Source organism: Pseudonaja textilis, chromosome 2 (assembly GCF_049901715.1).
Source record: "Pseudonaja textilis isolate UNSWEBS1 chromosome 2, rPseTex1.2, whole genome shotgun sequence".
In the NCBI taxonomy this organism is placed as follows: Eukaryota; Metazoa; Chordata; class Lepidosauria; order Squamata; family Elapidae; genus Pseudonaja; species Pseudonaja textilis.
In genome coordinates this window covers 175,884,777-175,907,909 of record NC_141991.1, presented here as the reverse complement: position 1 = coordinate 175,907,909, position 23,133 = coordinate 175,884,777, and the positions used below count along the sequence as shown (strand labels likewise).

General features: G+C 38.7%; 1 protein-coding gene across 1 annotated transcript in view; it reads left to right on the top strand.

Moving 5' to 3' along the window:
- The window catches only part of SVEP1 (sushi, von Willebrand factor type A, EGF and pentraxin domain containing 1), a 129,856-nt gene extending 114,662 nt beyond the window's left edge, over positions 1-15,194 (top strand). Inside the window, exons 44-49 of the mRNA XM_087926537.1 lie at positions 5,002-5,178; positions 5,999-6,169; positions 10,456-10,551; positions 12,117-12,212; positions 13,463-13,556; positions 15,013-15,194. Of these exons, the coding sequence (XP_087782663.1) occupies positions 5,002-5,178; positions 5,999-6,169; positions 10,456-10,551; positions 12,117-12,212; positions 13,463-13,556; positions 15,013-15,043 (665 nt within the window). The 3' untranslated portion in view covers positions 15,044-15,194. The remainder of the gene's footprint in view (positions 1-5,001; positions 5,179-5,998; positions 6,170-10,455; positions 10,552-12,116; positions 12,213-13,462; positions 13,557-15,012) is intronic.
- The last annotated feature ends 7,939 nt before the right edge of the window (positions 15,195-23,133 follow it).

The window sequence follows — 23,133 nt, the reverse complement described above, 5'->3', positions numbered from 1 at the left end:
CCATGGCCCAGTACTGGACTGCAGCCTGTTGGGAACTGGTCCACGCAAGCCGTGAGCAAGTGCCCAAAGCTTCATTTGCACATGCGTGGGATGAGGTTGTGCGTACAAACCCATCACTTCCGTCACTGCCCCCAACCCCCCCATGCGCCGCCACCACCACCACCAGTCCGTGCAGCCAAAAGGTTAGGGACCACTGGATTAGACGACTTCCAAGGTTCCTTCCAACTCTGGTGTAGGGTCTCCCGCTTGGGCAGGGGGTGGTGGACTAGATGACCTACAAGGTCCCTGCCAACTCTGATTATCTGTTAAATCTGTTATTCTGATAAAATCCTTTTTTTTTATTTCTGCCAATTATATATTATTTAAAATTATTATGCCTTTGTTTAAAACTTCTTAAACTGATTAAATTGAACATTTCCAAATGTGATTTAAAAAATTAGTTTGACTGGCCTCATGTCCTTATGAAAGACTCCAATGTTCTGGCAACAATGTCAACTCCTTCAGTTCCTGGTGCTCAATCCCACAGGAGACCATAAAACACAGGTGTCAAACTCGCAATGTTACGTTGCTGTCATGTGACATATCACAATGTTTTTCCCCTTCACAGAGCTGGGGTGAGTATGGCCTGCACATGACGCATCTGGCCTGCAGGCCGCCAGTTTGACACCCCTGCCATAAAACAATGGTTTTAGGGTCTCCTCGAAAGGAACTGCCATTCAGAACAATTGTAGGAGATTTTCCGTTCTGTCCTCCTCCAGAGAGTATCTAAGGATCGGTCTATTAATGAGTAATCAGTCTATTAAGCTACTTGCGTTTGTGCGACATCAGCATTCTGCCTTCGCTCCCACACCTTCCAGCCATCTCCATCGCTGCTTCAGCCTGTCTGTGCCGCTGCCCCCGTCTTGCCGGAATAGCACCATTACCTCATCCTGGCCGGCGAGGGCTGCACTGCTTTTTGCACATTTCACCAACCGCAAATTTGCACATTACACGTGCACCCCCTACAGCGGAGATTTCCAATCCCACACCACAAGCCGGTCCCATATTCCAGAGCTGCAGTAGCCACAAGACTGGCCCTTTGGTCATCCTATCCGGAGCAGCTCCTCTAGTCCATGGCAGGCCGGCGCACCCGGGTGCAGTGGTGGGATTCAATTTTTTTTACTACCAGTTCTGTGGGTGTGACTTGGTGGGCGTGGCAGGGGAAGGATACTGTGCAATCTCTAGTCAGAGGTGGGATTTGCCAGTTCTCCGAACTACTCAAAATTTCCACTACTGGTTTTCCAGACTGGTCAGAACCTGCTGAATACCACCTCTGCCCAGGTGGAGGAGCAGCTGCTCCGGGATGACCAAAGGGCCAGTCCTGTGACTACTGCAGCTCTGCAATATGGGACCGACTTTCCCACCAATGTCAGCAAGCCACCTTCAGTCAAAATTTATATTAGTGGTCTGCGCTATTTAAAATTATGAGTTTGGTGGTCCCTGAAGTCCAACCCTTGCTTTAGAAGACTATTGCTTGTAAAGGAATTATAATTTCTAATTCTGTAGAAGGCCATACTGCTGACTGGCCATGAGATAATTGTCTACAGTGTATGTCTGTTTCTATACGCATCCTACATATTTAGAATTTTCAACCATATTTCTAAAATATTTCACTTTCAAAAAAGACTATGTGTTTGCTATATAATAACATTTGCTATAAATGTCTTAATTGACCTCAAGGTGGCAGCAAAGATACACTGAGTCAAATTGTAGAACCAAGCCAGGCATGATGTAATTTTTTATGTACAACATTTCAACATTTAAAAACAATATTTTGAGGAAGAAACAGAAATATTTTTACTCAATGTTCCTAATCAAAAATTGAGCTTTTGAGAAACCTCAGATGTGTGGGTGCATGCATCCAATAATATTTGTGACCTTGGTGGCATACAAATATCCATAAGACAAGCCAAAAACATTTTTAAAAACTTTAAAATAATCATTCCATCCTTCTGAGGTCAGTAAAATGAGGACCCAGATTCTTTGGGGCAATATGCTGACTCTGTAAACCGCTTAGAGAGGGCTGTAAAGGACTGTGAAGGGGTATATAAGTCTAAGTGCTACTGCTATTTAAAACATCGGAGTAAAAAATGTTTGAACTCCATTTCTAAACTAAAAAAAAAATTCAACTACAACAAGATTTCACTGATACTAGGGGAAAAAAACTCAGACGTTCTTCTCTGTGTCCAAATACCATTTGAATTGCTAGAATTAAGCCCTGATCAGTTTACAGTCTCTATGTATTTGAAAAAAATGTCAACTTGCCTGTATGTTTTGATTATCTTGGGAGGTTTTCTGCTGCCCGTTGCCTTATGTAAGACAAGTAATAAATCTATTGAGAGCTTTTTCAGTGTTTTTATCCCATTTATGGAATCCTTTCTCCAGTTGATTAATTGGCTTGATTTTTATATTGCCATAATTTTCAAGGACTCTCAGTGGTCAACAAAACCATTTAAAAATACAGTAAACATAGAGCAGTAAGAATCTGCAAATGCCATCACCCTAGATTTTCCCCAAATGTTCTTCAGAAAAGCCTTATTTGAACCAACTTCTGGAAAGAAAGAAAAATAAGAATATAGCAAAGAAAAAGGAATATATGTATATGTATATATATGTATGTATGTATGTACGTACGTACGTACATACATACGTACGTATGTTTTCTTAAGTTTTCGCGGGTACTTACATGTATGGCATTCAGCTTTGTTCGGGTATTTTCCCACGTCATTGTAGTTGTGCTTTTAAAGTTGTAGCAACGTTTCGGCAGAATCTCATCTGCCATCATCAGGCTACAGAAGCCTGATGATGTATATAACGTGTGTGTGTGTGTGTGACTTCCCCCCTTCATGATAACCAATGTAAACAATTTTAGTAACTTACTTTTTCTTAAAATATAGCCAATAATATCTTCTAACCATATCCCATATCTTATCTATAAACAAATATGTAAAGCCTCGTCATATTAGTCCTGATATCAGCAAATTTCCATAGAATTTTAACAGAAATAACATCATTTCTATTTTAACCTTGATCAAGTAAAACCAGTTTATAGTCCTTCCTTTTACTTCTAACAATCTTGATCTTTAGACCCGTCAAATAATGTCCTATAACTTAATTTATTTTCAATTTTTCTTTGTCCCCTCTCACAAGATTCTTAAAGCTTTAAAAAACCTCTTTTCTAAATACAATATTAAAAAGTATCTGGGTCACTCTCTTGGTATGTTATTTGTATATCCCTTTTAATTAAGAGATCAGCCCATTCCTTTTGTATTTCCAGTGTAACATCTGTCTCTGTGTCATTTTTGTAGTTTGTCATTTTTTAATTCAACGTTCAGAGCGATCTCAATTACGTCACGTAAAACTTGTTCTTCTTCCATACAGTCTTTTATGCACAGTTTTTCAATAAAGGCATACACTTTTAAAACTAATTTCTGGGGCCATTGTTCAAAAACATTCTTCAATATGTCTAATGTTAAAATATTTTGCTTCATTCTGTATTAATAAATCAAGTTTGAATGTTTTTCTTTTATTGTATTTTTATTTCCTTAGAGTTTTTTCTAAGGTCCAATTTTTAGTTTTGTATTATTGTGTGTTTTATAAAAGAATTCAAACCAAAGCATTTTCCCACAGGAAGAATTCTTTATAATCAGTTCCAGAATCTTGTTTCAAATTTATCAGGAAGCCTAATCCATTTGTAACTTTCTAAAATCAAAGTTTTAATCGCTTTTAATTTAAAAAAAATTGCTTGGAGGAGGGATATTGTTCTGACCCAGCCTTCGCAAGTACTGATAAGATGTTTACCCGCAAGAAAAACAACCCCTTTTTATAACCAGGCAGTAACAGTCTTTTATTCACAGGGATAAATAAAAAAAGCAAATGTAATTAGTCCCAACAAACCTGGGTTTATCCAAGAAATCCGAATGGCTTGCTGTATACTAGAAAATGAACAGTTGTCTGTGACCCCTGGCCACTCCGAAACCCCTCCTATTTATTTCCCAACCAGGAAGGGACTGACTATTGTCTGCATCTGCCTCTCTCTGAGAGCCGGCTTATTGCTTTCCTTTGCTCTCCTCTCTTTTCCTCTCTATGCATATGCGCATCTGGGATGGGCCCCATCTGTTCCTCACTCAGCTCAGGCCCTGAAGACAGTTGCCTCTCCACCTGGGGGAGGACGGAAAGTCCCGGCTCTGCTTCTGTCTCTGATGCTGCTTCCTTCCAAAGGCTCCAAAGCTGGCCCAGGCTGTCCCTCCACCTCCTCCTCCTCATCTGACTCTGCAGCTAGCTCTGCTGGCAGCTGACGGGTCACAACAGATACAGGGCAAAGCAGGAAGATGTGATCGGCTGTGATGTCTGTTCTCTGCTAGTATTGCCTGAAAGGTGGAATGGCTGTATTGGCAGTGAGGGCTATCACTGGAATGAAGAGATAGTATTGCACTGTTCCCTGTTCCACTCCCACCAAGCAGAATAATAAAACGGTAAAAGGTGCATCCATGCGCAGTCCCTCGTTGGTGGAAGCAGCAGAAAACCATTAATTCACCTCTCCTAATAATTAACAGGAGAATTCCAGACCGGATTACCTCAAGGTTTTTCTTCCACCTTTTTCTTCTAAAAATTGTGTTCCCCTTCAAACCACTTTCACTAGAAACATAAAAAGGGCCATGTTTTTCCTATATTTTGCATCACACAATAAAAAGCAGCAGAAGGAATCTTCAATAGAAAAACAATAAAAAGGCAAATAGCTAATATTTTTTTCCCTCTCTGATAATATCTGTTGGAAGTTTACTGTTGTTTTTTTTCCTGATAAGGAAAGGCAGAGGGAAAAATTGTGTATGATGAATAACGAGTAAATTTCCCAGAAATAAGGGAAGGAATGGAAATTTATAAGTAAATAAGGGCAGTCGAGATGTACTTCGGTAATCATTTAAAAATCTATCTTTTTGCCTCTTTCTTTGCTTTAAACAGCAAATCCGTGCCCGGTTCCTATTATAATCCCAGAAAATGCCATCCTCTCAGAAACAACTTTTTATGTTGGGCAAGAGGTATTTATCAAATGCAGAGAAGGCTATCGACTGCAGGGGCAATCTGTGATTAGCTGTAACCCTGATGAGGTCTGGACTCCAACCAGAGCTAAATGCGAGAGTAAGTAGTTAATGAAAAATGGCTTTTGTTTTGCTTTTTTGTTTATAATCATTTTTGTGTCATCTGGCTCTTCGGGAAAGCTACAAAACAAAATGAAGAGATAAGAGATGTTGTAAGTGGACACATATTCATTCAAACATATTCAAATGCAACTTTCATACGTGAGAATGTACTGAAATTCAAGCAAAGGCTAGGTAGCCATCAGTTGGAGATGCCATAAAATGGACGCCCTTTAGGCCAGGGGTGTCAAACTCGCGTCGGCACAGCATTGTCACATGACATATCAGGACTTTTCCCCTTCGCTAAACAGGGCGGGGGCGGGACCAGGATGTGACGCATCCAGTCCGTAGGTTGCAAATTTGACACCCCTGCCTTAAGCTAACAAGAAAAAAATCCTTGAGGACAAGAAGGTAATCCTTCAGCTAAAAATATTCAGATAAATCAGATGGCATTGCTGTTGCTATAATCTTTCCTCACAAATTCTTGGCACAAAACAATTTAAAGTAGAAATACAGCTGTTCCTCCTTTTTCCTGATTGCAGGTTTCTTTATCTACACTCCCTTGGAGTTGAATGCTATATATTTAAGGAGATAATAAAATCTTCCCTTGCTCCAGGGAAGATACCAGCTGATATTACAGAAGATTACAGATAGCCATGCTTACATATCTAGATGTTGGAGTCTTATCTGCAATTTTCTGGAAGGCAGAGAGACTGCCACAGTTCAGTTTTGCACTTGCTTGTTTCTGTGATGTCTTATGCACAATGCTGAGTGATAAGGCAGCTTACCATTACAAATTCTTTGTTGCCGTTTCTATTAAGGGATCTCTTGTGGGCCACCTGCTCATGTTGAACATGCTTTGGTACGTGGAACATTTTATCAATATGGAGATATGGTGACCTACTCATGCTACAGTGGATACATGCTAGAGGGCTCCCTTCGAAGTGTCTGCTTAGGGAATGGAACGTGGGCAGGAACACCATCTTGCAAAGGTAAATTAGCAGTTTCAACAACAACTACGCAAAAGCAGTGTTCCATACAAGAGCTATAGGGTAAATGGTATCCTCCAAAGACCATTTTCCAGAAATTAACCAAAGTTGGCATTCAGTATGAAAGAAACAACATGTAACGCTACGTATTGTTTTTGATGCCCTGAACTGTAATAAATCATCTGCCAGGATATAACTTATTTTGAACTCTTGCGTGTGGATGTGGATGTGTTTCTATTCCTTCAAAACATATCTATATTATTGTATGCCATTATTATTATTAAATAGTTATTCTTGGGCAAATGCCAACATCTAGTAAACCTATTAAAATTAAAGAAAAACTAGATGAGAGAGAGGGAGAGATGATGAAAGAAAGAAAGGGAGGGAGGGAGGGAGGGAGAAAGAAAGAAAGAAAGAAAGAAAGAAAGAAAGAAAGAAAGAAAGAAAGAAAGAAAGAAAGAAAGAAAGAAAGGGAGGGAGAAAGAAAAGGAAAGAAGAAAGAGGGAGAGAGAAAAAGAAAAAGGAAGGAAGGAAAAAAAGAGAAAAGAAAAGAAACATTCAGGTAGGCAGGCGAGCAGACAGGCAGATTAAATGTGAGCTCTGGATTAAAACTACTTACCAACATCTCATTAAGTACAACCATCAATTTGATGTGACACTGTTGTACTAATACACTGCTCCTCTTCTGCTTTCTATAATTAGTAGGGAGTAACATACAGCAGGATGAAGCCACTTCCAATCTTCAGGTAGATATTGTAAGGAAGAGCTTATAGTATAACATAAAATAAAGCTTATAATATATAGATGTTTGAAACATCTGACAATTCTGACCCAGTTTTTATATTAGAACTGCCATAATACCTCTCTTTCTAGTTGTCTCAGATATTTACATTTAGGAGCCCTTTTCTAAACTGAATTCAGTTTTCCAAATCTGTACCTTTCCTTTGCTTCCTGTTTTGAATATTGATTGGTTTATGAATATTGTGCTATATATTCTACTTCTACACCTAAGGGGTTATACATTCAGGGCAAAGAGATGCAACATTCATTTTAGCAGCTAAAGAGACAACTTAAAAACAAAAATTTCAGTACTCTTAAAGACTAACAAATGCGCTTTAGTATGAATTTTGTGAACTGGACCTTCTTCCTACATTTAGGCTTATCATTTTTTTACACCCTCATAAATGTTTAGACTTTAATTTATACAAGATTCACAATTGTGTTTGGTGCCATAAACAGAACCAGCAGCCAGGACTTTAGGAGCTGAGTCCAGTTATTCCCCTCTCTTCATCCCTTGCTGGGGAACTGGCCCTTCCAAATTTATTTCAACCAGAAAGTAAGCAGTTTGTTTGCAGATACCTTTTCTGATCTCAATGAAAGGGAGGTCCGTCAACCACTGCTTGTCTTTCAGAGGGGTGGGCTTCAAAAATTTTAGCAACAGGTTCTTTGCCTGGTTGCTGGGTGGCTGTGGCCATGGTGGGCATGGCCTAGTCGGCCTCTTGCACCATGAGGGGGGGGGCGTTTTTGCTCTCCCTGGGCTCCAGAGGCTTTCCATGAGCCTCCGGGAGTGCGGAAAATGGCCTCCCCATGCTCCGGAGGATCTCTGAAAGCTGGAAATGGGCCCGTTTTGGGCCTTCCCAAACTTCTGGGAGGCCTGTTTTTGTCTCCCCGAGCCTCTGTGCGCACCCTGCACTTACCTGCATCCAAAATGGGCCATGTGGGAACTCCTGGGAGGGGTGGGAGGGTCCAGCCAGGATTTGGGGGTTCTTTGAACTGTGCAGAATCTTAGCTAGAAGATCTCCCGAACCTCTGCAAACCCCCAGCAGCCCACCCCTGGTCTTTCAACAGTGGTTTATTTATTTATTTAGCGTATGGCAGGTGTTAGCCAGGAATCACCAAGGTGGCTGGCTACCTCCATGAAAGGAATTGGGGGGGCAGTGTTATCTTTACCCGCAAGATTCCTGAATACCAGTAGGCATTCAGGGGAGACTCCTTTCTTGTCCGTGCGCAGTTTATTCGCTCACAGGAATCGAACCACGGAGCTGCCGACTTCAGCGGTGCATAAGCCCAGCTTCTTACCACGTGAGCCACCTCAGCCACCTCAACAGTGCTTTTTCTACCCCATAACTCTGACTGCCTACAGGGATTACATGACCTTTTTCCTTCCTACCCTCACAGAATTACATAATTCTAATAAGGGCAAACGGAATTGGATGTGCCAGAAACATTGTGTACTTACTAACTCTGTGCACACCTCAAAGATGTTTCAGAGAAAGTGCTTCAGATATCCCATGGGGCCAGCGTTTCTCTGCTTTCTTTATAACATATTTACTTTGTCAGGTGGTATGTATGAGCTTAAAAAAAGATGATGATGCTTTAAGAAGTCCACTCTGAATGTGACTCTTAAAATAGCAGCATCTTTTTCGCAGAACTCTGAAAAGGCAACTCTGAGTTGCTTTAATGCAGAGGTCTCCAAACTTGGCAACTTTAAGACTTGTGGACTTAGTCCACAAGTCTTCAAGTTGCCAAGTTTGGGGACCTCTGCCTTAATGAATAGTAGAGGAAAAACTGATCATGTGAGGTCCAAACTGTTCCAAACAATTTGGGAAGTAGGTATAGTCCATATTTAGCACCCACAACATGCAAATTTCAGTTCTACTACAGAAAGAAATATTCTTACTTTTTGTTTTCAGAACGTGGGTAGATTTCAAGTTGGTAGATCAAACAGCTTGTGGCAAAATAACCTAGTGAGGTGGGACGGAGGGGGAGACAAATGACAGAATGTGATATTGCTGTAATGTCCTACAAGTACCGTGATTTACATACTCCCATCAAATGTCAGGATTTGCTTAACAGAGGATAGGATAGAATAGTATTTGTATAATAGTGCTACTATATGTATGTCATTTGGTCTCATCTTGGTGTGCTGTGCATGCCACTGTCCACAATCGGTACAATTTCCTCTTGGATGAAAAACGTTCCACTGAATTTAAAATCAAGAGGACTTAGTTCCAAATAATATTGAATATGTAATTAATCTATTCCCAAATGGTATAGGATTACACAATGACAACAGTAATATACATTTGAAGTCTTTATATTGTTACAACACTGTTTGTACAGTGTCTTCAGTGTCTTACGGATTGTTTATCACTAGCGAACACGACCTATTGAGCATAAGAAGATTATATTTAAATAATTATTATTTGTACTGTGTAGTATTTGTTCTCAACTTCCTGCCTCAAAGGGGTGGACAAAAAAGGCAGAAATAGCAGAAATGGCCTGTATTTTCCTGATTGATGTCATGATGGACTTCTCTTTACCCATTTTTAAAAGTGTGTTTTAAATAATGTAGGCTTATTGACTAACAAAAGGCTTCCAGTATTTTGCTTTGAAGGGCCTACATCAGAGGCAGCATGAAAGCAGATCATGTAAATCTTTTGTATGAGTAATATTAGCAGATGTCCTGGGTTTACGAAACTAATACGCTCTCAACCAATTACAGATATATCATTAAAAAGTATTATATAATTATAAGCATGGATTTTGTTTTCAAGCCTTGTAATCTAGAACTGTTTCTCAGTAAAAACAGTGTTCCAGATTCAGGCTTCTGTTCATCCCATTACCATAGAATTTACCCAGTGGATTGATATTACACACACCAAACAATTTACCTCCTTGGCTACGTGAGTAGCTTAACATGGAGCCCAGATACCTCCCAGCTGGATAAAAAGAGCTTGTGGGCAGCAGAGGATGGATGCAGGGATGCCTGTAAAAGGGTTACAGATGCAGATTTATTATCAGAAATGTTTCTATTGTGGATACAGATATTTTGGCAGAAGGGCAAGGGGCAGTCAATTCCTTGGACTCCCACATCCAGAATGATATAAACCAGGGGTGTCAAACTCACGGCCTGTAGGCTGGATGCATCATGCGCTGGCCACACCGACCCCTCTGGTTTAATGAAAAAAGTCACGATACATCACGTGATAACAACATGATGCCACGAGTTTGATACCCCTGATATAGACATTTTTTTTAAAAAAAACTAAACCTCAGAAATATAAAAAGGGAAATCTGCCTTCTGAGGTCAACCTGGTTTGGCATTATCTAAACCCATAGCTGAAGTAACATTAAGTGATTTTTGCCTAGTAATTCTAAAATACTAATTATAATAATAAATGTTTGTGTGTTTTCTTTCCTTATCAGCTTACTAGTGTTTATTTTTCGGATGAATAATTTTTGTTTTCTAATTTCCTGTTCTAACTCGGTTTTGTTGGCCTTTCTAGCTGTTTGCCGGTTCCCATGTCAAAATGGTGGCGTTTGTGAGAGGCCAAATGTTTGTTCCTGTCTTGAGGGTTGGATGGGGCGCCTCTGTGAAGAGCGTACGTATCTCTCATTTAATAATATTATATTTATTTTCATAATTGTTCTCCTGAGTTACACTTTTACAGCTTCTTATAATTCTGATATACTGGGTTAAGGAAAGTTTTTTTTCTACACATTTGGGATTCTTGACCCTGGTTTTTCTTTAAAAATAGATAGACGCCATGCTAGTGGTGTGGCAAATTATTCAATAAAAGTTATTTTGGTTATTAAGATCAATAGAAACTTGATTCTGCTTACTTTGTATACAATGAGATCGTTTTAAGATTTGCATTTATAAATGTGCCTGTGATTGGAATACCAACAATCTCAAGAAAGAATCAGTAATTATTAACTACTATTTTGTAGGCATGTTTCATTGAACTGATTATATTTACTCTAGTTGTTCAGACTCTGTAGGCTGCTACTCTGGGGTGTTTGCTGAGTATTAACTCTTCTGATGCAAAAAGAGTTTTGATGCAAAGCAAGGAATCTCTAAGATGCATCTGAAGCAATGATGAAAACTACTGATGGATCCAGGCAGAGAATTTAAGACAGCGGTCACCAACTGGTGGGCCACAGCCCACTGGTGGGCCGTGAGAAAATTTTGGTGGGCTTATCGAGCCTGCGGGCCACAAGTTTGATACCCCTGATGTAGATCATACAAATTTTAGAGAAGACTGCTTTTCAATCAGTGTGGTCAGGAACATCTTGTTATCTAATTTTTAAATTTTGTATGTTCCAAAGTGACAGCTTATTGATGAGTAATCTGAAAAGTAGAACTTGATTGAACTGCTTATGAAAGTAGTCACTGTGATATAGAAAAATTAAGATTTATTTATAAACTTATTTATAAATTATACCAGGCTGTACTTTCTTTCTCACCCACACAAAAACCTCTAATTTATCATTTACAGAATCAGGATGTATTTTGAGTTTCATTTTGAAAGGTGTTACTTTAAAAATAGAATGAAGAAGAAATACATTGTTAAACAGAAATTCTAATAAAAATGTGAAGATTTGTGCTTTGAATACTAAGTTTCTGTGAGTGTGATTTACTAAATGAATACTTCATTGACAAAAGCAAAGAGCCTTTTTTCTTAATTTATTTTTCTTTAGTGCCACTTGTACCTAAAATCTATTCTGGAGTGGTTAGAAAGTTCAAGAATTTTATGAAATTAAGAAGACTTATGGCACACTAACAGTCACTCCTTAATAATTAGAAGATAGATTATACAAGTTTGAAGAAATCAGTCTGTTTGAACTGCAAATTGTGAACGTTTTATAAACTTAGAATGATGATACAGGGAAGAGTACAGTAAATGCTATGAATGATAATTATGGAAATTATTGTAATATTGCAAAGACCAACCAATTTATTATATGTGATAATAAATGGATCAACTTTTAGGATGCTAGGAGGCTCTGTGATATTTTTAATGAAGACCAATATGGCTAAGCCTTTGGAAGATGATTTGGATTGCGGGGGATAATTGTTCTAGTTTTGTGAGAAATAGAACCAGCGTTCTCTTTGAATGAAACCTTTTTCTCCTTCCCATTCCCCCTCCCTTTTTTTCCCCTTCAGCCATCTGCATCTTGCATTGTCTGAATGGAGGTCGATGCGTGGCCCCTTACCAATGTGATTGCCCAACTGGATGGACTGGCTCACGCTGCCATCAGGGTAAGCGCATTTAATTCAGAATTTCCTACAACCTCCCAAGAGCACTTTAGTACGAAGTATAAATGCAGCTTAAATGCAGTTCTGGGGGGGAAACACAGTAAAAAACAGCCAGTACAAATAATCCTCACTTAGTGATGTTTGCAGTTACAACAATGGAAGGAGGGGGAACCCTTTGCAAGCACTCCTCAATTTAAGACCTTTGTAGGCTTGTCAATCAAAGGAAAACTGAAGTAAGATCAAAAGCACAGTTGTAATTTCACTTAGTGACAGTGGTGGGATTCAAATGACGATTCACTTAGTCCTAATTGTGGTCTCTGAATGAGGACTACCTGTATATCTTTACAGGTCTGGTCTGGAAATGTATGTTTTTGCTACCTTCGTATTATTTGGAAGTTTGGAATTATGATATATTGCTGTGGTTTTCAAGCATTACATGTTTTAAGGCAGACAATACTTTGAAATCAGTGGCTTAAGAGAGAGGTTTAAACCTTTCTCTTAATAAGCTCTCTGGTACAAAATGTTATTATTTTTACAAACCACAAATCACTCACAGAGACATCTCCCTTGCCAAATAGGTCAAGCAATATACATTTTTTTATGCAGGAGCTATTCAGAAATACTTTTTCAATTCTAACTAATTGAACAGAAAAAGACACTTAATTGTACAATGGTGTCATGTAGACACCATTTTCCTGCATGTGTAACTTTTTCTATTTCTAAAGCCAAATAATACTGTCGGTCAGAAAATTTCCACGTGTAACCGCAATATTTATTTTGCATCCATATTTGAAAGGACATAAGTGTTTTCATTTTTGCTTCTCTGAGATATTTGAAAGGCAAATACAAGGGATTCTAAAATGGAAAGTTATGAAGAATTAGAATCTTTAAAAAATACATAGCTAAGTTCAATTTCTGCAAAGGTAATTTTGTTCAACAAAAACAGTATGACATATTTTTCTATTTTTTCTTAACATACTCCATATTCTTCATCTTGATTTGCATATGAAAACCTATCTGTACTCTGTTCGTCTTGTATACCTTCCTTCAAATGAATTGCTTAAATATCTTATGTACTATACAGTATCTAGCAGTGCCTTTTGCTATTTTGGCTCATTAGGTGAACACACAGCTATGCTATTTCAATATTACTAGGTACTATTTATATAAAGAGTAAAAATGCAATCTCAAATGTTGGAGTATACCCTAATTTGCGCTAAGTGGTAATGCCTCTCTATGATCTTCCAATGCAGCTGTTTGTCACTCTCCATGCTTAAATGGTGGGAAATGTATACGACCAAATCGATGCCATTGTACTTCACCATGGACTGGACATGACTGCTCTAGGTATTCTTGCCATTTTCTTGTGAGATGTGTAACTTACCAGGATTATTTATTTATTTATTTATTTATTTATTATTATTATTATTATTATTATTCACATTTTTGGTCTCTTTCAATTTGTCTTGCAGGCCAGTTTGCAATTTCCTACTTTAAACATTCACCCCAGAGAATTAGTTAGCAGTAGAACATGGGAGACCTGACTGTTTATAAGAGAATCTGTTGGCTTGAAAAAAGCCTTGAAACCAAGATGCAGAGTAGTCTAATTCAAGATATTTTCCCGAAGTGTTGGCGGTACCTCATTTCAACACATATTAATTCCAAAAATGAGTCCATTCTAGCCTCACTCCAGTTTACATTTACAATTTATCCATGATATTAATTAGTTTACAATTTACCCATGGTATCAGTTCCAAAAATTAGTCCATGCTAGTCCCATGCCAATTTATATATACTTTATAATACAATCAACTAAAGCAGAACCTCTGCTCCATTCAGTATTCACTTTGAACAGAACATCTGTTGGAACTAATGGAGAATGTACTGAGCTGCCACTTGATAGGAAAAGATTTTCTATTAAAATAAGGAACTGCGTTCAAAGCTCCTATTTTCTATCTACGGAGAGTCAATCATCCAGGTCATGGTTGACCCAAAGATGCTTTTCCAAAAGTCAACTGGACTTTCTTGGGGTTTTTTCCCTTGAAAACGTTTTGCTTCTCATCCAGTGAGCTTCTTCAGCTGTCAGTGTCAGGATTCCAGCAATTGCCCTAATTAAATCATGAGCCTTGAGCCAAACTTCAAAAACTTCAAAGAATTCATTAGGAGTGACATACTGCCATGACCTGCATGAAGCCCATTCTGGCATACATAATTACAGTCATCTGTGACCCTCCTTCCCCCCTTCCCCCTGGGTGTGCCATAAATCAGTTTCTCCAATTAAGCACGTACAGGGGCTAGGTGTCATTCATCATGTTCTCCAATTAAAGTTTTTCAGGGCAAAAGCTTCAGTAGCTTAGCTACAATCTTTTTAAAGATAAAGTTGGAATGTGCTTCTAAGTTTATTTGCCATATGCTTCTCCAATCCTTCCCTCCACCCCTTTTCCTTATGCCAACATGGAAACAAGTGTAGGAAGTTGCTTTACAAGTTGACAGTTAGTTTAGTTCATTTCTTCAGAATTGAAGAAGTTTCTTGGATGAGAAACAAAACATTTTCAAGGAAAAAAACCAAAGTCTAGTTGCCTTTTGGAAAAGCACCTTTGAGAGCTTCTGTTTCTGTCTGGGTTTCTTCACACAGGTTGTGATATATGTGCAAAGGCCTGGTTTCAGATGTATACGGACCTTGCCATGTTACAGTAAAATCCCCCTTATGCAACCAAAACAGATTTCTCTTTGCATTTCATAATCTGCCAAGAATAATGAATTCTTCCCCCCCACCCCCCACCCCGCTTGTCTTCTAACCTAGGAAACGGAAATCTGGATTCCACCACTTTTAATTTAAGAGCAAAAATTATGAAGACTCTAATTCCAATCCAATGGACTTTGGTACTACAGTCAAATCAAATATAGTGGATTTTTTTAAAAGCTGTTTTGAATTTATTATTATTATTATTATATTTTTCTTAAACATTTAATTTTGAATGGAAACATCTGTATGGGTTTTTTTTTCTCTTGCAGAAAGATACATGCTAAAAATGTTGCTGCTGTCAAACACACAAATGTACAAATTTTGTTCACTGAAAGAGAAAAACTTACAGTCTTTCATATTATGGGTGCAAAATTCTTGTGTCTAAGTTGTATTCGATGACTAAAAAAAGATGCTTGCACTGGGCATGAAACTTAATTAAAGTCATATTTCCTTTCTCCCTCCCACCTCATGTAAGTGATGTAACATAATTGAAAATGCAAGTGAATGCATTAATCCAAGAACTATGATATCTCGAGTCTTAAGTCGAACCTTCTTATACTTGTCTCTTCTCTGTTATTGGACCCACTATTGAAAGCACTTCAGAAATAGGGAGGGGGAAAATAAGACATAGAAAAGGGGGAAATTCAGTCTCTCCATCGTGATCTTTTTATATCCAACATACCTGATAACCTTTATAAGTAAATGAGATAAATAATAAATGATTTCCCTGTTTGATCTGGTTTTGGTCTAAGATACCTCCTGCAATCCACTTGTCTATTTCATCATAGTAGTTGCAAGATGGACGATATTTAGTTACTGTTGTTTGATGGAACAAATTTGAATCTGTAGCTTCAAGCATCCCAAATGGTTTGAAGTTGGTAAATAAAAATATTATTTTTTCAAAATAAATGTGAATATATGAAGGCCACCAACCCCACCACTCATGCTAAGAAAATACTTGGGTATTTTTCCATGGCATGGAAGACTGTTGCTTAACGAGGAGCTCCCAATATGGAATGCTTTCAGATTTGATAAGAATACTAATAAATCAAAGACCCAGTCCGTGTTTTCTTCTATATAGGCCAGTGAGTGCATCTCTGAAGGAGAAAGAATGGGGAGAGGAGGAGATACGTCAGTAGAGACTCAACCGCCTACAAAAATATGTTGCTGGCTGCTAAAATCAAGCCTGTTTACTGGGAAAGTACTTGTTATTTTATCATGGATAAATATTTAAAATATACGTGGATTTGGTGAATGATCAGCACTTAGCTCAAAATAAGTAAAAGTGTAGTTGTCTTTCCCATGAAAAAGAAAGTGAAAATTGGATTTCATGTTTTTGATATTATTTGCCAAATTTCCATTAAAATTAATAAGTAGTTGTTCCTTATCCTGGATTTAAAATATAAGATGTTTTTAAAATAACATTCCTCAACGTATTTCTTTATCAGGAAAAGAATTGCTGAGTCCCAATTGAAAAGGCAGCATGGTATCTAGAGTAATAAAAAAGGCTGTGGTTAAATACTGTAATAATTTATATCCAGAGACATCCACCAGAATAATTTAGTTGCTGCTAAGGTGAAAAGTAGGAAGGAGAACTAATGTGTTTGTTCCTTACTGCATTACTTTACATATATACATACATATATTACAATAGATGCATCTATACTAGTCCTTTTTTTCACAAATGGAATCTTATATTTTCAAAGCAATTCTCTTTAATCTTTCAATTATAATAATTTTATTTTGGGCTTCAGATCAGGTTGAAAGTTACTCTTTCCGTAAGCGAAAACTAAAGGGTGGGCATAACATTAAATGTGTATATGGGAATAGCAGGACTAAATTTCTGTGGAGGAAAGTTTCCTGATAGGTTTGATGATGACAGTGTCTGAAATAATTGAAAAGAGAATGCCTTTTTCCTCGTTTTTTTTTTCTCCCCTGCATCATTTGCTATATTGCACTTGCTGGTTTCTTTTTATTTAGCATAGAGGTCTCTTGCTGATAGAGACAAGACACTCCGAATTAGCAATCTACCTCCAAGGGTTGCGCCAACATAATTTTTTCTTCACAACAGCGTGGAGATGGTGTGCAATTGCCTTTTGGGGTTTTGTTAGAGAGACTTGAAATTTTTAAATGTTCTCCCATCCAAATACTAACCAGGCCCAACTTTGCTTGGCTTAAGAACCCACAGTGTAACAACTAGGTGCTACAGTACACAATGCAAAAATAAATATTATGAACATATTAAAGCAAAGCATACGTAGCCCTCAGTGAAAGACACATGCCAGATACTCTGGGGATTTGTGGTTTGAATGATATGGGTAGAAACAGTCATTTGTACATACTGAGTTTTTGGGAGCCACAATCCATGCTTAAATTGTTCAGATTGCACACTTCTATTATTTCAAAAACCTACAAACTGAAACATCTGCAGATCTTTACAGATGAGGAAAAACATGATTAATTCATATCTGTAGTATACTACATATATTTATAAATACCATGTCACCCTATTATAATTTGTTCTGTGGACAAAGGCTAGCCCAGTGTGTAGATTCTACACTGTAATTCCACTTCCAGTTTATTGAGGAGGCTACATTACAGTATAGAAATGAGTAATTGTAGCTTGTGTGGTCACACTATTTATCCATGACTTTCCCTTCTGGGGCATGCTTGCATATGCTTATAATTTTACACTCAAGTTCTTGCATAGGATTTTTAGTCATTTAGAAGGAATAAGCAGACCTAATTTTTTTTCTCCTAAGCATTTTCCAAATTAAAAAGAAAATTGAAATATATGTTCAGTTTTAACCAGGAAGCAAAACCTCTGAGAGACAGCAATTTGCTTGTTAGCACAACAGCAGTTAGTAAATAAACCCATCTATATCTTCTCTAATAAGAGATTGGGTTGTTTTTTCCCCCACTCATTCTAAGGGCATCTGTTACTAAAACTGAAATATATTCTATCTTATTCAAGCTCTTCCAGAAAATATAGCAATAACATTTTCAGTGGCTGGCTTACCTTCCCAATGATCTTTAAGAGGCTTCCAAATCTACATTACTTTTTAATATATGCAGCCCATTCCAAGAAATCCACTTCACCAGGCCTACTCCCCCGGGTGGGAGGGCAGATCCTGAGTTAAGTATGTGTTAAGATTTCAGCTCTAAGACAATCTTCATAAAATGGGAAAAGAACTCTAAAATAAATTAACTGTCCTTGTGGTACCTTTTCCTTTGCAAGATTCCTCCTTTCCCTATTTATTCACACACACTGTGTATGAATGGCTGTACTTTGAACCAAAATGTTTGTCTGGCAAATGATAGAAGATGACATACAATAATGAAACAAGAATGTTTATTTTTAGTACTAGCAGTTCATACATTTTCCCATTTATTTGGATTAATATAGAAGGTGTAAAATCTGACCTAAAAAGGATGCACAAGATGTAGGTCTGCTGGCCGGAAGTGCGATGCCTGAAAGGAAAAAGGCAGGGAGTCAAAATTAGGTTGTTCTTATTATTACATCCGTAGAAAAATCATTGCTTTTTTTAAACTATGGTTTAAACCCATAAAATATATTGTAATTTATGTTACCACCTGTCTTGTGTTTCAGACAATTTCTATGTGATGCACTTTACATTGTAAATAAAGTTGCACCCCATTTAGTACCTGTAATCTAATTTGTGTTTCTTCTTCTTTCTGCTACTGGGATAAAAAGCTTATTTGGTAGCATGAGAGAAAGCGTTCAACCTTTCTAATCCTTCCCCTTAGTTGCTGCTGCTTCTAGTAGAGCTGAATAAAGCTTCACATGAGTGCTTTGAAGCAACCTTCAAAGAGTAAGAGCTGGGTGCCGATGGAGTAAGAAGTCCATAGCTGTACCCAAAATAATCTATGCAGTCTGCCCCTCTTTCACAAAAGAGACAAACTTCTCCTATTTACACTAGGAGAATCCAAGAAAGAGAATTAAAAACCTTTCTGTCTGAATTTGCCCATAACGTATATGTTACTCATTTGAAAATACTATAGAATATTAGCTGGAAATTCATGTTTTGTTCCTTTAACTTTCTTCTTAATCAATTTTGCTGATCAGAGACGGGAGGAGGAGATTTGTTCTTGGGATTAATCCCTTCCACTCCAAGATGCTACCAGAAGCTCAACACAAAAACTGGTTTGTGAACCATATGGCCTGTGGTAGGATTCAATTTTTTTTACTTCCGGTTCTGTGGGCATGGCTTGGGCATGCTGTGGCTTGGTGGGCGTACCTTGGGCATGGCAGGGGAAGGTTACTGCAAAATTCCATTCCCACCCCACTAACCTGCTTTCCAGCTCCAGTCTCCTGTGCAGGGCAACAAAATAAGACCCAGCCAATCAGCTGGGGCTCAATGGGAGGCAGAGAATAGATGGGGGCGGGGCCAGTCAGAGGTGGTATTTGCCGGTTCTCCGAACTACTCAAAATTTCCACTGCCTGTTCTCCAGAACTGGTGAATACCACCTCTGATACTGCCCCCCCACCCTATTCAAAAATGAAGCAGCCAGGTTGCTTCATTCCTTCCTTTTGCCTGGTGGTTTTAGTAGTTTAAAATCTACAAATGCCCTGTGCTTGCCTCAGATACTGAACCCGACAAACTCAAGCCTTGGTCTGACCCAGAACATCTTGTAGAACAGACACAAGTCACCACCAGGACTTGAAAAGGCAAGATGAATCGCTGTGTTTCCATGGGGAAAAATACCTTGTTGGTCCTGAGCCATTTTATACAGGCCCCGGGCATTGCTGTTTATTAGTGTCTGAAAACTGCAACACAAGACTAATATAACCAGCCAGCCAAAAAGGTATAAAAGATGACTGGTTAACATTAATTGTTCTTGGGCAATAGGTGTGTCCCAAGTCATAGCGCTGTATGTGTATGTGTGTGTGCGCGTGCACACACCTGATTCCTGCAAATTGCACGGTCAAGTCCCTGCAATTTTCTCAGCAAGATTTTCAGAAGTGATTTGCCATTGTCAGCTTCCTCCTCGGGCTGAGTGGCAAGCCCAAAAGTCACCCAGCTGACTTCATGCCCAAGCCAGGACTAGAACTTAAATTTCCTGGTTTCCCTCTAGGTTCCTTTAATCCCTAATTATTGTACAACTGGTAAAGAAAGCAGAAATTAGTTTGTGTTATGAGTACAAATCCCATGTGCTCGACGGCAAACCTGTTCAGCGAGTCTGGAACATTGTGCAGGCAAATTAGCCCTTGTGAATCGGAGAAATGGTTATTATCAGCCAGCGAAATGCCATTTTTTGCCAAAGCTCAAGCAACTTTTAAGAGAAACATGTGGTGCAGATAGATCCATCTCAGTAGCTGATCAATTATTGAGGGGAAAATAATGGAGTGGAACAGAGTCAGCAAGGCTACACTGAATACTGTAGTGGGGAATGCAGCACTCTTGGAAAGGGTTACAACAAGACAAAGCTCTGTTAACTCACACAGCAATGAAAAACAGAGTTTAGGATGGAGTGCATCCACCCACCTTCCTATATAATGTCCTGAATTGTGCTATGCCATCCATCTGACCTGCTGCTGCGCAAAGTTCAGTGGTTACATTACAGGTATTCTTCAACTTACGACCACAATTAAGCCTAATATTTCTGTTTCTAATCAAGACAGTGTTGGAAGAATTATCCTTCTGGGTTCAGTTCCAAGTGGGGAAAAAGACACTGGAAACATGGAGGCTGTTTGGAAAGAGGGTTTAATGGTGGGCAGCAGGACCACATGGCTTGGAGCTCCAAAGTGAGAAAGAAAGGATGATCACATACTTCAAGATGGGAAGGGAAGGTCCAGAAGGAAGGACCAAGATGCTGAGAGACCCTTATATAACCTCTGTTGGGCCCCACCTTAGTGTTTCCTGTTCCTGTGTAAGAAATGTACCCCATTGGCTGTCAGACTCCCAGGGGGCGGGGGTCTTAGCTAACTTTGTAGGCTTTGTCTGGACCACATGGCTTCACCTGAGTGTTGGCTGATACAACCTTCCCAGGCCAGGTGGTGAGATGGGTAGAGGCCTTTATTGTGTAGAATACTCTGGCCTAGGCCTTAATGGCCCATAGCAAAGGGGGAGGGCTGAGTTTCTGCCTCTCTGAGGTGAGTTTCTGCTTCCGAGTTTCTACTCTTTTTAGGAGAAATATTCTGCTTTTTTAATATTTCCTAGGATATTTCATTTTTCTAGGAGAGGGGTGGGTGCTAACCAGTGGTGGGATTCAAATGTTTTTACTACCGGTTCTGTGGGTGTGGCTTGGTGAGCGTGGCAGAGGAAGGATACTGTAACATCTCCAGTCAGAGGTGGGATTTGCCCATTCTCCGAACTATCAAAATTTCAGCTACCGGTTCTCCAGAACTGGTCAGAACCTGCTGAATACCATCTCTGGTGCTAACTTCCTACAATGGTTAAGTGAATTTTGCCCCATTTTACAACCTTTCTTGCCACGGTTGTGAGGTGAATCACTGCAGTTGTCAAGTCAATTATATGGTAGTTAAGTGGATCTGGTTTCCCCGTTGACTTTCTTCTCAGAAGGTCGCAAAAGGAGAATCACATGACCCCAGGACCCTGCAACCTTCATAAATACAAGTCAGTTGCCAAGCATCTGAATTGTGACCATGTGACCAAGGGTCAGGGCTGCAATGGTCGTGTGAAAATGTGGCCCTAAGTCACTTTCTTCAGTACCGTTTTGACACTTCAAAGAATCGCTAAATGAACTGTTGTAAGTTGAGGACTACCCGTATGGAAGGTTGAGTGCACAACCTGCAGTAGCCAGAATCCAAAGAAATTCCCAAAGGTGGCAAGAAGGGAGAAGCCAAGCCTGGGTTTTCAAATGCTCTGATCCAGAGGAAGGGAGAGGCCTGCAGCGGCAATGTAAATGAACCAGCTAGCTGCTAGCAGCTGGAAGTGGACTGAGATAATGAGAAAAAGGTGTGGAGAGAAACTGTACTCAAGAGAGGAGCAAAATGAAGCTAAAGAAAGGAAATTGCAGCTGGGTTTGGAAAAATGTGGTCAGAAAAGGACTGAGGAAGCCTGTGTGGTAAGTTGGGAAATGAGAATAAGGGGAAAAGGGAGAAGCTGTATAAATGGAAGAGAAACAAATGGATCTACTTTGAGAGGGAAAAAAGGGGGGAATATTGTGTGTATTTGTGAGATGATAATCCTGAAAAAGAAGTGCAGAAAATTATAGTGTGTGTTGAAGCTTGGGTTTTGCCAGTTTTACATAGATTTGGAAGTGAAGGGATGTTTATTAACAGCAAATATTTGTTCAATATACAATTACTTCATTTAGTCCATTAAAATCATTTTATCTGTTACTGAAATTTTCATGTGATATTGTTCCAAATGGCTCTGAGTGGTAATCATTTCAGTTTGTCATGTAGATAATTACATATTTTGAGGTATCTGTATCACTGTACAAATGATACAAATTGATATAAATGAGGTAAACAATCTCAATTGTGCAGACTTCTTAAAAACAATTGAGAGCTTATTGCTGGGGATAATAATGTCCGAATAAAACTGTTGTCTGTGGCATTTAAAGTCTGAGAATTGAGTTTTTATTAAAGTTTATTTATTTTTTACTGGATTCCAAATCTCTGGCAAGAAACCACCATCTTTTAGCATCACCCATTGTTCTGAAATGGATGTGTTGTGATGGGCCACACCCATCATGATGAAGACCCCCAAGATACTCAAAATCCATGATACTCAAATTGTTAAAAGTCCCATGTAGCCTAAAAATATTAACAATATTGTCTCCGATAGTCTCACAACTTTTAAAAACTGAGGCAAGCTGCCCAGTCACCTTATAGGAAAGATGGGTCTAAAAATGTAATAATAGTTTTCACTTTCTAGTCTTTTTATGTGGCAGACATTAATTACGTGGCAATAAGCAAATGTGAGTTAAAATTCAAAGGATTATAAATGTAAGCATCAGAAAAAAATAAGTATATGCAGCTAGTCTTCAACCTAGAACAGTTCATTTAATGAACATTCAAAATTACAACGGCACTGAAAAAAATAACTTCTGATCATTTTTCACACTTATAATCGATGCAGCAACCCCATGGTCACATGATGAAAATTCAGCCCCTTGGCAACTAACCCATATTTACTTCTATTACTTTGCAATAAAAATATTGATCTCAATTGAGGTGATGACTAC